Source organism: Gopherus flavomarginatus, chromosome 3 (genome assembly GCF_025201925.1).
Source record: "Gopherus flavomarginatus isolate rGopFla2 chromosome 3, rGopFla2.mat.asm, whole genome shotgun sequence".
In the NCBI taxonomy this organism is placed as follows: Eukaryota; Metazoa; Chordata; order Testudines; family Testudinidae; genus Gopherus; species Gopherus flavomarginatus.
The window spans coordinates 131233576-131248013 of record NC_066619.1 but is presented as its reverse complement, the minus strand read 5'-3'; the positions used below and the strand labels follow the sequence as shown (position 1 = coordinate 131248013).

At 45.7% G+C, this 14438-nt stretch overlaps 1 protein-coding gene and 1 long non-coding RNA gene across 12 annotated transcripts in view; one reads left to right on the top strand and one right to left on the bottom strand.

Moving 5' to 3' along the window:
- NRG1 (neuregulin 1) overlaps positions 1-8430 on the top strand; it is an 834377-nt gene extending 825947 nt beyond the window's left edge. For all 11 annotated transcript variants that reach the window (XM_050944360.1, XM_050944358.1, XM_050944356.1 and 8 more), the window contains one exon: positions 3293-8430. In XM_050944360.1, coding sequence (XP_050800317.1) covers positions 3293-3944 — 652 coding nt within the window. In that variant the 3' untranslated portion in view covers positions 3945-8430. The remainder of the gene's footprint in view (positions 1-3292) is intronic.
- Positions 1-14438, bottom strand: part of LOC127046830 (uncharacterized) — a 727940-nt gene that overhangs the window by 699954 nt on the left and 13548 nt on the right. The gene's annotated exons all lie outside the window — the stretch shown is intronic.

Below are 14438 nucleotides of genomic sequence, written 5' to 3'. Positions count from 1 at the left end.
GGGCAATCCAGGGAAAAAGGGCGCGAAATGATTGTCTGCCGTTGCTTTCACGGAAGAAGGATTGAGTGACGACATTTACCCAGAATCACCCGCGACGCTGTTTTTGCATTGAGATCTCAACCCAGAATTCCAATGGGCGGGGGAGACTGCGGGAACTATGGGATAGCTACGGGATAGCTACCCACAGTGCAACGCTCCGGAAATCGATGCTAGCCTCGGTACATGGACGCACACTGCCGAATTAATGTGCTTAGTGTGGCCGCTTGCACTTGACTTTATACAATCTGTTTTACAAAACTGGTTTATGTAAAATCGGAATAATCCCATAGTGTAGACATACCCTGTGATACAGCAGGGTCAGGGAGCAGCAGGAGAGTGTTAGATGGGAGGTATATAAACCCTAGGATGATCAAGACTTTATTCCTTGTGGAGCAGGGAAAGCTTATTACAGAGTAATTGGAGAACCTGGAGCCAATTAAGGCCCGCCCAAGATCTAATTAAAAAACCCTGCTTCAGTCAGACAGAGGGAGGGAAGGACAGCTGACTAGAGTTTGGAGAAGTATTGCTGTTAGGCAGAGGACCAGGGGAAGGAAATGCAGAACAGAGGGACTCCCCTGGCACAAAGGACTGAGGGAAACTACTCAAGGGGAGAGAGGGTAAGCAACCCACAAAGCTGAAGGGGCTGGGACCCAGGGTAAGAGAGCGGACCTGGGTCCCTTCCCTGCTCCCCTCTCTCTCTCCCATTAAGGCACTAGTGGAGCCCATAACACCCAAGAGTAGGGGCAAGGGGTGGCACCCTGACCCACCACACCAAGAAAAAGCTCAGGACCCACCACAGTAGCATTGACCATTTGCCACAACACAAAGTGATTTGTATTGGTTTCGTTAAACCAGTCTGCATCTCTGTGTGTGGATCCTCTTATATAAGTTTAAACCTGGATTCTATCTGTTTAGTTTATGTCGATAAATTTACAGGCGCACACTAAACTGATACACCCAGTTTTAAACCCGTATAAGTGTCATGGGGTCATATGACATAGGGCTGGAAAGGACCTCATGGTCATCAAGGCCAATCCCCTGCTGTGACAGGAAACTCCATCATACAATCCCATTCGCAAACGTATTACACACCATCCAAGTGTGTCTCTATGTGTGCGTCAATACACAACGTTGGACCAGTTTAACTAAACCAAATGAAGTGAAACTTCCTGTCAGCAGCAGTTGTTGGGCAGAAACTTCTGTCCCTTGAGCACCAGCTATAGAAAGATTTGAATAGATCAGAGAGCTCCTGAATATAAGGAAAAAGAGGGAATGATTTTATTCTGTTATTTGACACACAGACATATTTGTTCCTCTCTGGTCTCATGGTGGCCAACTTGATTCATTGCCACAAATGGTTACTTCTGTCATTTTTTCCCTAGAAACAAAGGGCAGATGTAAATCAGCAGAGCACCACTGAAATCCATGGAGCTACACCAGCTGAGAGTCTAACCCAATTTCCCTCCTTCCAATTAACCTGCTGTGTTTAATCAAGAGGAATATGCAGAACTGAGTCATGCTTTGGATGACAATTTTGGATTTAGACTGATTTTGATCATTTCAGACTCAGATAACTATTCACAATTAAAAATAAAATGCACTTATCAGCAGTAGGCCTATAACTTGTGCAGGACGTACCACTTGGGTATGTCTTACTTTTGGATACAACTGAAATTCAAGCCGGTGAAGTTCAGGGAAAGGAAAAACAGGCAAAACCAAACAATGTAGAATGTCATGCTGTTCACTGTTCCTTTGATCAGGCATTTTGAGCCAGATCCTCAGCTGGGGTGAATTAGTCTGGCTTCCCTGAGTGCAGGGGCAGGACACTGATTTACACCCACAGAGGATCTGGCCCTTTGTCTTTCTTGTTTGAACATCAGTAGGATTTTTGTTTTAAGGGATGGCTGCCTACCTGGCAGCTTAGCTCCATTTATAAAAATCACCTTCAACTGCTAACCTTCCCCAGAAAAATACCAAGGGACTCTGAGTAAATTCTCTAGAGGGGCCATTAACACTGAGCCAAACCGTCCTTTGTGTCAGCTCTTGTTTCCACACAGGGGGCAGGAAATGCTCTGTGTTTTGATTTCTGAAGCTGTTACCAGATCATTTTGTCCAGGGGCTGGCTCCTCATGCTCCCATAGAACTGGCAAGGAGATTGTGTGCGCAGGTGGGGGGGGGAGGTGTGTCCTGGAAAAAGACCTTATAAGGATCATATTCCACGTAAGGAACAGCTGCCATTTTAAAATGCTATTTTACTCATTTAAAAGCCACCTCAGTGCTATAAGTCAGGAATTACAGTGTGGAATGGTTTCTCCAGGGGTCCATGGTTTCACCCAGATGTTTCCACTGCACAGAGTGGAGATTCCTGATCAGTTTTGAAACCCAGGCCCGATATGTTTTAATATTAGGGGTCCACCTAAGTCCTCTGGTTCCAATTCTGACGTCAGTGGAACTACTGTTACAGTAAAGAACCACTTACTCAGCATGAGTAAAGGTGGCAAAATCTGCCCCTCTGTTTTTAGCAGAGGTATGCAGGCTGAAGCTTCAGCTAGCCTCCACTCTGCTCATTTTAGTTCTTTTTCCCTGCTCATTCCCTCAAGTCCCAGGCATGGGGCAAATGTTGCCTGGAACAACAAGCACTGTAGCTTTTATAAACTACTTGCATCTGCATTGTGTTTCTTTCATCTCCTGCTCCCTAACTCCCATCACTGGACTCGCCAAAGAACTGAAAATACTTCCCCCGCCCTTCTAATAGCCCTACACTTCTGGTTTCATCAAATTCCTCTCCTCCCTTGATTTTCCCCATAAGAACAAAAGCATTCTAGGCTAACATACCATGTGGCTAATAACACTGGGAATGTCTTTCTGTCAGGTATATAGATTATGGAAGCATTGACAGAGGCTGCTGCATTTTTCAGTGATGGCCTAAATGAAAAGCAGTATGCATTCCCTACTGCCAGGATTATCCCTGCTTGCAGCTACATGCACATGTCAAATCCACAGCTTGCATGCATGCATGTAACATCCAGTGCACAGGTGCAAGGCAAGCACATGCAAAAATACATATTGACTATTGCATGCATTAGAAAATGATTCCTATATTCCCAAGGGTATTGCACGTGACATCACAAAACGTGGGACATGGATAACATGGCAATGAGTTGTTCCTCAAAGGTGGCCTTTCTTAATGTTTTCTCTTATGTTTATTCCTTCTCCACCTTTATGGGGCCTTTTTGTATATGTTCTTATTCAGGTATGTATCAGCTATGACCACACCGGCTCGCATGTCACCTGTTGATTTCCACACTCCAAGTTCTCCAAAGTCCCCCCCTTCAGAAATGTCTCCACCGGTATCCAGCTTAACTGTATCTGTCCCCTCTGTGGCGGTCAGTCCCTTTATGGAAGAGGAGAGGCCTCTGCTTCTGGTGACGCCACCTCGGTTACGGGAGAAGTATGACCATCACATTCAGCAGTTCAACTCCTTCCACCACAACCCCGCCCATGAGAGCAACAGTCCACCACCTAGTCCTCTGAGGATAGTAGAGGATGAGGAATATGAGACCACACAGGAGTATGAGCCAGCACAGGAGCCTCCAAAGAAACTAGTCAACAGCCGGAGGGCAAAAAGAACAAAGCCCAACGGCCACATTTCCAACAGATTAGAAGTGGACACCGACACAAGCTCTGAGAGCAGTAGCTCGGAGAGTGAAACAGAAGACGAAAGAATAGGTGAGGATACACCTTTCCTGAGCATACAGAACCCCATGGCAACCAGCCTAGAGGCAGCCACTGCATACCGACTGGCTGACAGCAGGACTAACCCAACTAGCCGGTTCTCCACACAGGAAGAATTACAAGCAAGGTTGTCCAGTGTAATAGCTAATCAAGACCCTATTGCTGTATAAAGCATAAACAAAATGCATAGATTCACATGTAAAACTTTATTTTATATAATGAAGTATTCCACCTTTAAATTAAACAATTTATTTTATTTTAGCAAATTCCACTAATAGAAAACAGGAGGGGGGAAAAAACTTTTATAAATTAAATATATGTATGTACAAATGTGTTATGTGCCATATGTAGCAATTTTTTACAGTATTTCAAAAATGAGAAAGATATCAATGGTGCCTTTATGTTATATTATGTTGAGAGCAAGTTTTGTACTGTTACAGTAATTGCTGTTCCATGGTATTTTGCAGAATCTTCCGACCTTCAGTTCTCCTGGCTTTTTTGTGCATTGCGTTATGGTAACTGGAGGTATGGTTTGCAAGAATTGCGAAAGTCCCTATGTTTGCTTGTAGTGGATTGCCCCCCAAATCAAAATACCCTGTGATGACATACCCACCAACAAAACAAGACTGTTTTCTTCTATAAGAGGTTTCATTTGCTTTCCGTATCTGAAATGAGTTGTGTCTGCTTTCTGCCAGCCAAAAGGTTTGCTTCGTTGGGCACTGGAATAATAGTACAGCCAAAGCATGCTACTATTAATGACAGCAGGATAACAAAAATTGCATTAAATAATGTTACATATTCGAAAGAGAGTAATACTGTGATTTTAAACTGAATGTATTATTAATCAGAAATCACTTGTACTCGCTAGGAACTGTCATTACATTTTTTCCAGATATTAATTGTCCTAGTTATCTCTTAGAAAATGGGCTCAGAGTAGCAGAGGCTATGAACCCAGTAGTTTACAAAAAACAAGATTTCCATTAGCTTAAGTTGCTGGGAAAAATACACCAGGTATCTGTAACCAGACAAGGAAAAGAACTAGCTGGAAAAAAAAAAGCCACTAATAAAAGTGCAGCCATTTTTACCTGTATTTTTAATGTTGATTTTTAATAAACAAGTTATTCTTTGTTTCCAAAGGGACATGGTGAGAAAAAAAACCCAATAACTATTCTGTGACTTCTTGGAACTGCTGTTAGAATGAAAGTCATCCTTGTACATAGAAATGACTTGAAGCCAAATCAATTTACTGAATAGTTAAAAGGAATCCTGGTGGGAAAGACTTAGTAGAAGACGCATTGAGTTCATATCTGGTGACCTGATTTTTTTTAATAGTTCTGTGAAAAGCCCATGCTGCGTTGATTAGCCCCACAATGTCCATGGGTATTTGTGCATGTGACCAGTGATTGCATTAGAATCTTTGATTGGTAATAGACAAGTGTAGGATCAATACTGGAGTTATTGCACCCTTTCAGACAGAAGCAAATAGTCTCTTTTGCACCCAGTTCTGATCAGTTTAGTGGGGTGACCCCCCCCCCATTTGATTTTGATTTTACATTCAGCTGGCACAATGCAGACTCAGGACTGATGTAAATAACAAGCATTCTGCATGGCCCCCTGGGAGTATGAACAGGAGAACATCAGTGCTGTAAGTATTACTGATCCTAAATAGGAGCCATTTCAGGACAACAAAAATTTCAGCCGTGATTTACTCTTGATTCCAATCTCAGTTACACTGGTGTAAATCAGAATATATCACGGCAGTTATGCCAGATATACACCAGTGGAACTAAGGTCGCAGTTCAGCAAACCTCTAAGCACATGCTTATCTTTAGCATGTGCTCAAGTCCCATTGACAGCAGTAGGACATGAGTAAAGTTAAGCACACGCTGAAGTGCTTTGCTGAATAGGGTTGGGCAGCTCATTCAGGGTCTAAAAGCAGAATCTGGCCGATTGTGGTAAATGCAGCTACTTAGTACTCTGGATGAGGCTGGGGAGCGACAGTACTGTATTATCAAAACAGACAGCATCAGCTTCACTTTTGCTGTGAGATGAGAGTTCTTAGCCATCTGATCAAGCAGACTGAGAGCTTAGGACAGTAGGGAAATAGTGACAAGATTACAAGGGAGAATCTTTCTGAGGGAAGGGAAAGCAAGGGCAGGGGATTTTCAGTGAGAGAGCTCAGGCGCTGGGCTCAGTTGTACTTGCATATCGCTGCACATTTAAAAAGCATATGGGAGACTGCAGAGTTTTTAACTGATGTGTTACCATGACTCATATTCCTTCCCAGTTTTCCCTCCTCTTTTGTATGCATTGCTGTATTTTCACTATGCTTACCAGTGTTGCATCTGCATACAACCAGGGCCCTGTGTAAATTCTGTATGCCTGGCGCTCATTTCATATGTTAGTCATTATTACTGTTGCAGCAGTCTCCGCAGAGACCAGGGCCCCATTGTGTTAGGAACTGTACAAACACATAGTAAGAAGAAGTAGCTGGGATTTTCAAAGCGACCTAAGTGATTTAGGAACAAAAGTATTATTGCCTGTCAATGGGACTTGTGCTCTCAAGTCACTTAGGCGCTTTTGAAAATCCAACCCAGTCCTGCCCCAATGAGTTTACTAAATAGACTAGACGGCCAAAAGGTGGGAGGAGAAAGAGAGGGAAAGTGACCTGCCCAAGGCTGCACCACTGGGACTAGAGCCCCAATCTCCTGGGTCCACATTCAGTGCCCCATCCATTGAGTCATGCCATGTCATGGTGACTTTTGTGGCTTCTCACATATTAATCAGGGTGGTGGGGTGGTTGATCACATGAAAGCAGAGAAAATTACTTACAATGTTGAAAGTATTATCAAAGATTACACAAGGGCACTACAAAATGGAAAGCTGTGCCTTGTGCATGTGGGACACCTGGGAAAATCTGTTACAGTCTTCCAATTGCATTGTCAAGCTCTCAAGCCAAAGGAGCTGCCCTAGCATACCGGCGGAGGGATGCACAACAGAGCACTAGCCCTGAGAGCTTTAAGCTGGGGTTTTCAAAGATGCGTGTGCTCAATGAGTGTCAGTGGGAGTTGGCTGCCTAACTCCGTTAGACGCCTTTGGAAATCCCAGCAAAAACCAAACCTGTGATAAGTCAGTAGAATTACCCTGGTTTTGCACCAGCATAACAGCAGAATTTGGCCTCATGCATGAGCCATATTGGTAATACATACTGAGGATGGTAGGATCCAGCTCTGCACTGTCTGAGACGAGGTTAACGTATCAGTAACATGGCTAGCCCTGACGCTGCTGTGGCCTGTTGCCTTCTGGAGATGGGCTTGAGCCTGCAAGAGGTGCTGAGCAATCCCTGGACCTGCTGCTCACCTCGCAAGCCTGATGAGGAGGAAACTCAGCTCTTGGCATTAGAGCAAACATGCTTTCCGGTGCCAGGCCAGGTCATCTCTTGGGGCCATTTGCTGCACTGTCTGTGCTACTGGGGTCCCTTTAACAATGTGCAACTGCCCTGGCAGCCCCGCCGGCCCTCTGCTAAAACTCACAGTAAGTGCAACAGCAATTCAAGGGGGAACAAAGACTCTGTGGCTGTAAAACCACCCTGAGTTCTATGACCATGACATTTACCCCACCAGAACATATTTACACTAAGCAGTTTTGTATTTGGGGAAATTCTGCATGATTAGAGGATCCCATCAGGGGTGGACAATAGAAAGTGGTGCATAAAAAATGGGGCCGGATCCTCAGCTGGTGTAAATTAGTACAGCGCCACGGCTGCTCATTTACATTAGCTGAGAATCTGGCCCTGTATCCTCACATTTGTGTTTTCCCCTGACTCCCACCTCATCCCACAAAATTTCTGCCTGGGTGTGAAGGGACTGTTGCCAGGGAAACAATAAAACTTTCTTTCTCTTGTTTCATGACAAAGAAGCATCATCTCCTGTTTTCATCCAGCTACTATATCTTTGTACAGATTCTGAACCATTATGTGTACATTCAGAATAGCAAACCTGTGCCTGTTAAAAGGGCAAGTCGCCCACTGGCAAACTTAAGCAAAGCCCGTTCTCTGTTTTCGATACTGGCTAGATTCCATCAGCCACCTTGACTTCCAATGAGAAGAGCACCAATGAAATGCTGCAGAGAAATGCAGACAAAGAAAATGGCCACATATCATTATTTTAATGATATATTCTATTGTAAATACATCTTGTACATACTTGAATGTTTTCCTCCATCATTTATTGTCTTTCTGAGTTACATGTCAATGATGCTCTCTCAATTCCTTGTGTAACACTGTAAATACCATAATGTCCTTTACTATTTATACTTAGGCATTGAACACAGAGAGAGATGGCTTCATATTATTTTAAGATATATGTCAAAACTAGGGTTTGTTTTCCTTTTGCTTTAAAATTGTCATGTATCGTCTTGTTTCTCTTTTCCTTTTTTAAAAAAAAATAATTTATTGTTGAGAAGAGAGGATTGTATCTGTAATGAAACTGTTCAAAGAATGCACCCTGGAAGGCCATAAGGTACTGATAAACTAAAGAATTTATTATCCCAATTATGAAGCAATAAGCAATTGTTGATTTATTTAAGGTTTTATTGTTCATTTGCAGTCAAAGAGGTGCTGGAATAAATTGCTACTGTGTAGTACTGGCACAGTTACTCAGCAGACTCCTTCAGTCCATTAGACCTACCTCACCTCTCTGGCTCGCTAGTCCAAATACTGCGCTACAATTACACAGCTGTCTAGCTCCCACATTTGTTTTGGTGAGCTAAGTTCCTTTACTGACATTTTTGCCTCCATTTTCTCTCGTGTCCCAATTTCGGGAGTGGAGTTCGCCATCCAGTCTGCTGTCTGTCGCCTTTGTTCATAGAGATGGCCGGTCTAATTGCTGCTGAGCAGTTTGTATTGACCAAGGTTCAATAATAATTAAAAAAGAAAGTAAAAAAGGAAGAAAGAAATTCTCCAGTGGCATGTCTCACATGTCCTTAATGGCTCAGCTGAATGACGAACAGGTGCATTGGAGTGAAGCAGCAAAATAATATACAGACTAAAGGAAAGATTTTTGGATATGAAATTTAAGACACTCCCGCATCAATATGTTGTTCGTTTAATAGCGATTCCTGGTCCAGTTTTGTCAATCTTTCCTCTAAAGAAAGTTATTCCCATTTTTGTGTTGGGCTCCTTCTCTACTTTGTTTCTTTATGGCTGTGTTGCTATCAGCTGGAGCATTCAAGCCAAGGTTTAAAAGTGCTCACAGTCAGGGCTGAATTTTCTAAAGATCTGATTTTTGTTTGTTGTTATACATATTGTCATAGCACCTAAGAGCCCCAGCATGGGTCAGGACTCTACAGAGCAGTGATACTCAGACCTCAGTGGTTTAGGAGCCAAATTAGCAATCAACATTTCCCAAAGAGCCACAGGAGTGTGAATTCATTGTTTCATTTATATATATATATAATTCTCACAGCACAATGACTGATCAAGTATTGTTATTTTATCAACTACAACTGGGTTAATAACATAGTAACAGCATCCTGATTGGTTAATTGCTAGATTGGTTAATAATTAAATCACACAGTGTTTTAACATGATGTGCTGCAAAAAGCTGCAGGAGACGCATTAAAGAGTCACTTGCAGCTCACGAGCCTTAGTCTGAGTATCGCTGGGATAGTGCTAAGCACTGTACAAACAGAATATAAAGACAGTCCCTGCCCCAGTCAGCTTATGAGTTTAGCATCCCATTGTTCTAAGTGAAAGCTGAGTTCCTCTGACACTGGGGATCATCCCAGAAGTGCTGGCTTGGGCTGAGAACTCAGGCTCGCTCCTTTCACAGCTCGACATGGTTAAGTTATAGTCTCTAGAAGTCTCCAGTGGGAGAGGCAACAGATGGACACAAAGACCTTCAGAGCAAAGGAGGATGCGTGCCTGCCTGCGTAGTTTGCAGCAGGGGAAATGGCAAGTGGAGTTCCACCTGGCCACAACGTCTGGGCTTGGTCGGGTGACTCCCAGACCTAATTTGCTTTGTCTCGGCTGCAGCTGAGCGAGCGCAGAAGATGATTTAAAATGCCCAGCCGGCTCTTGGCTGACTCTTGCGTGCCAAGCAGTACAGACTGCCCTCATTTCCACTTGGGGCAAGCTGCCATCTATCAAGCAGGCCCAGAGATGGCGATTCCTGTGGGCACTGTCGACAGCCTCTTCCCACCTGTTTTTATGAATTCCTTGTGTCCCATTCTCATTTCCATCCAGGCCCTTTTACACCACCTCAGCAGAGTAAAGGGGAAGGGCATGAAGGAGAATCAGGCCCGTCTAACACAGGTGGTCAGACAGCGTGGTATTCTGCTGGACCCATGTGTCTGCCGCAGAAGTACCATTGTCGGTATTATCGGCTTTTATCGGGATTATCTGATTTGCGGCCAAACTCTTTCCTGCCACTCAGGAGCAATTTAACGCATGTGGGAGGAAAGACAGTAGTAGATCCCCAATACGTCTGTGATGCTGTGAATTCTCTTTGCCTTCAGAGAATTTATTTTCCAAGGTCTCCTTTGGCCTATGCACCCTTCTCTAGCTCTCTGGGCAGAATTGCTATTGTAAAGACACTGCTTCCTAATAGCCCTTTGCAGCGCATCTTGGGACGCATCTGCAGGTCTGTTTGCCATATTCCTGTCCAGAGGGCACTACCGGAAGAGAGAGTGATGCTGAACAATTTGCTCATGATGTGGAGAGTTTTAGAGAGTTATGGGAATTCTTCTGTGCCTGACTCTAATCTGGCCAAAATCTGAAGACAAACAGGCAAAACTGAAGCCTTCATGCCAAAAACTGTCTGCTCAGCTACTTTATAATACCATGCACACTTGCCCAGCACATTGCAGACACAACAGCCCTTCACAAGAATGAACTGAGATCCATATTTTTTCATATCACTCTTCTGGTCCATCAACATGTTGACTTTGAGAGGATTCACATACAAATCAAATCTGAACTGGCTATTCCTTACAGCCCAAATCCTGCCAAAGAGACAAGCCTGGCACAACCGCCATGCTGGAGCTGCTAGCTGACACAGCTCCACGATGTAACAGGCACAAGGGCTGCCCCTGTGCATTGTGGAGATTGCACAGTTAAGCTGAACAGCTCCATTGTGGCTTTCATGTCACAGCCCTTTGAGCAGCGTGGAATAACTGCTCCAGCAGCAGCATGGGAGAGACGCTCCCCCAGGCAGGAACAATCTCTCCTGGGCTAGTTGGCTTGGATGGACAAGGTTTCTTTGTTAGGTGAGTGTAGAGGGGAAGGGAGAGGCATGCCTCTCTCTCTAATCTGTCCACCCCCTTTTGGGTGTCCTACAGGGCTAACAAGGAGGAAGGATGGTCCAGTGGTCAGGGCACACGCCCAGGACTTAGGAGACCCAGGCTCAGTTCCCTGCTCTGCCACAGGGTGCCTGTTTGACCTTGAAAATGTCACTTAGTCTCTCCTGCACCTCAGTTCCAAGCAGTGCAATGGGGATAATAGCACACGGTGTTGCAAGGATGAATATATGAAAACTGTGAGGCACTCAGCTGCTGCAGAGAGGGGGGCCAGCTAAATAGATTGAGTGAGCAGCCACCTGCTTGCAGCATGCAGGGAGCACAGACTGTTGCTATGTCAGGCGCTTGTGCCAGGCAGGGCAACTTCTTGCAACCCCCTAGACACCTGTGCAAGGGCCGCCCCCAGGAAATGCCCAGGCTCCTGTGCCCACAACCCCTTGGGCCAGGCAGCACGTGCGCTGAACTCGACTGTGTTCGTTTGACACAGTCGTGCTGAGTTCTACATTGAACAAGGCGGACAACACTAGCTAACATCTCCTGCGGTGGGTTAAGAGATGGCTCCCCTTGGAGGTGCAGCAGAGTGTAGGGCCCTGGGAGCACTGTGTCCCCCAGTATATCTGCAAGGGGGATAGACACAGGCTTGATCCAGTCCTCGAGGAAGGTGTTTATGAGTGAGGCTAGGCAGGAATGCGTGCACTGGGAGGAGTGACTGTTTAAAGCTGTAATCATCCCTCCTCCTACATGACCCCACTGTGCTAAATTAGTATTTCTCCTGCTGCAGCAGTTCAACACCATTCCTGGAGAGGCGTTACCAAGTCCTGAATATGCAGCACAGCTCCTGCTCCAGGTTCCTTCGCTGACATTGACATGGTGGGACCTGAATGGAGCATGAACGGATTATTTTGCAAATCAGTTACTTCATTTCCCGCTGGGGCAGTTATTTTCAGTGCCCCATGGTCTTTTCCTCCACTGCACCATTCACACACGTACCCCTAATGGGGAACACGTCACAGGGGGCCTCACTATAGCTCTGCATCATGGCCAGGGCCAATCATCTCTGACAGAAGATGTCCTGCTCTAGTCAGGGAGGACAGGCCCCAGCTGAGTCTTGGGAGCAAAGCCCCCACTCAGCTAGCAAGGTAATTGCAATACACCTGTGTACTCCAAAGCCCAAGCACCTGGGAACAGGGTGTGTGATCCTGTAACAGAGTATACCAGACCCTCTGAGGCCCCCTGCTGGAGGTCTTGTGGCCCTGCCACATCCCACCCCAAAAAAGGGCAGTGGAGAGGGTCCTCCAAGCTGCCTAGAATGACTGTGTGGGACACAGCCAATCAGGGCCAAGCAGCCTAGTATAAGAAGAGCTGCAGGGCCAGAGAGAGTTCAGTTCCTTGTTGAAGCTATGGAACCCCAGATAGGGCAGAGCTGCCAGAAGCCAGGGACAGCGAGGAGCCCTGAGTTGGTTGCTGGAACTCCATTAGGACAATGCCCTGAGCTAAGGGTGAAAACACTGTGGGGAAGTGGCCCAAGGAATTAGAGAATCTGTGTGACGTAGTTAAAGCGACACAATAGCAGGCTGTTCTCTACATGGTCCCTGGGCTGAGATCTGGAGTAGTGGGCGGGCCCGGGTCCCCCTCACTCCCCATTAGCCACTGGGGGACAGTGGCCTGGACATTGAGGCACCCTGGAGAGGGAACTGAACCATAGTGACCAGCTGGAGAGCTGTAGCCAGGGAGCCCAAGAGGGTGAAGACACTGTCCCATCTCTGGGATAGAGCAGTGCCCCAGGGCTCCCTCTCTGGAGACAATCGGAGACAGGGTGTGCAGATACGGCCACTCGGTCAAGGGGACACTCATGAGAGGTGAGTGAACCCCATTACTGAGCCCAATGAGTATAACACTGGGGCTGAGGACAATGAGGCTCAGTGGGTCAGAGGGGTCCAGGCTAGGGGGACGGGGTCATCTGTTGCTCAACCGCTGAATCCGTATTGTTGAGTTTTAAGTGCACGTTGCTGTGCCTGCATGATGCATTACTCCTTACGGGTGACTCCTGGTCTGCCTGGAAGGGCAAAGCAACCCAGTCCATTTCTAATAGCACCAGTGTGGGGATGGAATTCAGTGCTGCCATGCAAGGGGTGTAGCCTTGCATCCTTTGCCCTACTGTGCTGCAAGGATTTGAGGATAAGAGCAATGGCTCTGCCTTTAGGGGGACCCCGTGGCTCTTGCCCCTGAATGTGGTGTGGGAGGCCTGCTGCCTTGCCAAGGCTTGGGGGCAGATTGTCCCAGGAGCTCTGCCAGTACCTTGCTCTGTTCTATGGGCTGGCAGGAACACACCTTCCAACTTAACATTTCCTGCTATGTTTGTGATTTGCAAATGTTAACTGAAAAACAAATATATTTAAAAAAAAACAACCCCACAGGCCCCTCGCCTGACTGGGGAATCAATCAGAGGCCAAGTTTCAGGTTTCAAACTTCAGCTGTTTTGGGAAGAGGCCTCACTCCCTCACGCTCACTCAAAAAAAGAGTTGTTTTTTAAAAAACAAAACAGGAAAATGCATGTTTGTTCCATCTTAATCTGCCTAAATAATGGAAGGAGGGATTTTGCTTTAACTTTAAAAATAAAAACACTTTTTGGCTCCAAACCAAGTATGGGAAAATATCATCCAGATGGGTGAAAAGTAATGAACAAATGGAAAAAAAAATTAAAAAATCGTAAGTGTTGCAGCCTTAACCATAGCGTTCACTAATGAGCGAATACTGTTATCCCCTTGTCACCTGAGCCACTGGCCAGTTTGGTGGGGAGGGGAGTTAGCAGGTTGTTTCGTATAATCATTTTCTCCTCCTAATGGAATCAGGTAGTTCATTGGTGCAATCTTGTTTATTTATACATAAGGTACAAAGTCCTGTTTCCTGGATCCCAACAGGAATCAAACAACAGGGGAGAGTTTCTTTGCTCATAGTTCCAAGCCTCCTTCAGCCAGCACTCAGCCCAAGAGCTCTCTTAGCCTTTTTCTCTGGGTCCTACTACTAGGGCTTCTCTGTCGGCATCCGGGGCTTCTTTGCTTCTTTGTTTTTGCTGCTTCTCTCACACGCACAGCTTCCCCAATCAAAGCCCTAGCTCCAGCCTTTGCTACACCAGTCACCAGATAAACCCATTGGGTCACATGATTCAGTTTGTACTCAAGCCGTGTGCCTGTGTTTTGGATGGTGGCTCCTACTGCTTCACTTACTTGAGTACATGTATCCTGAAAGAAGGGCATCAATCACACCACCAGCTTCTATGAGATTTCAGCCCCCCTCACGATCCTCCCCCCAGACGAATGTTATCTCTAGCTAATCTGGGTCACACAGCAAAACTGCATCAAAAGAAC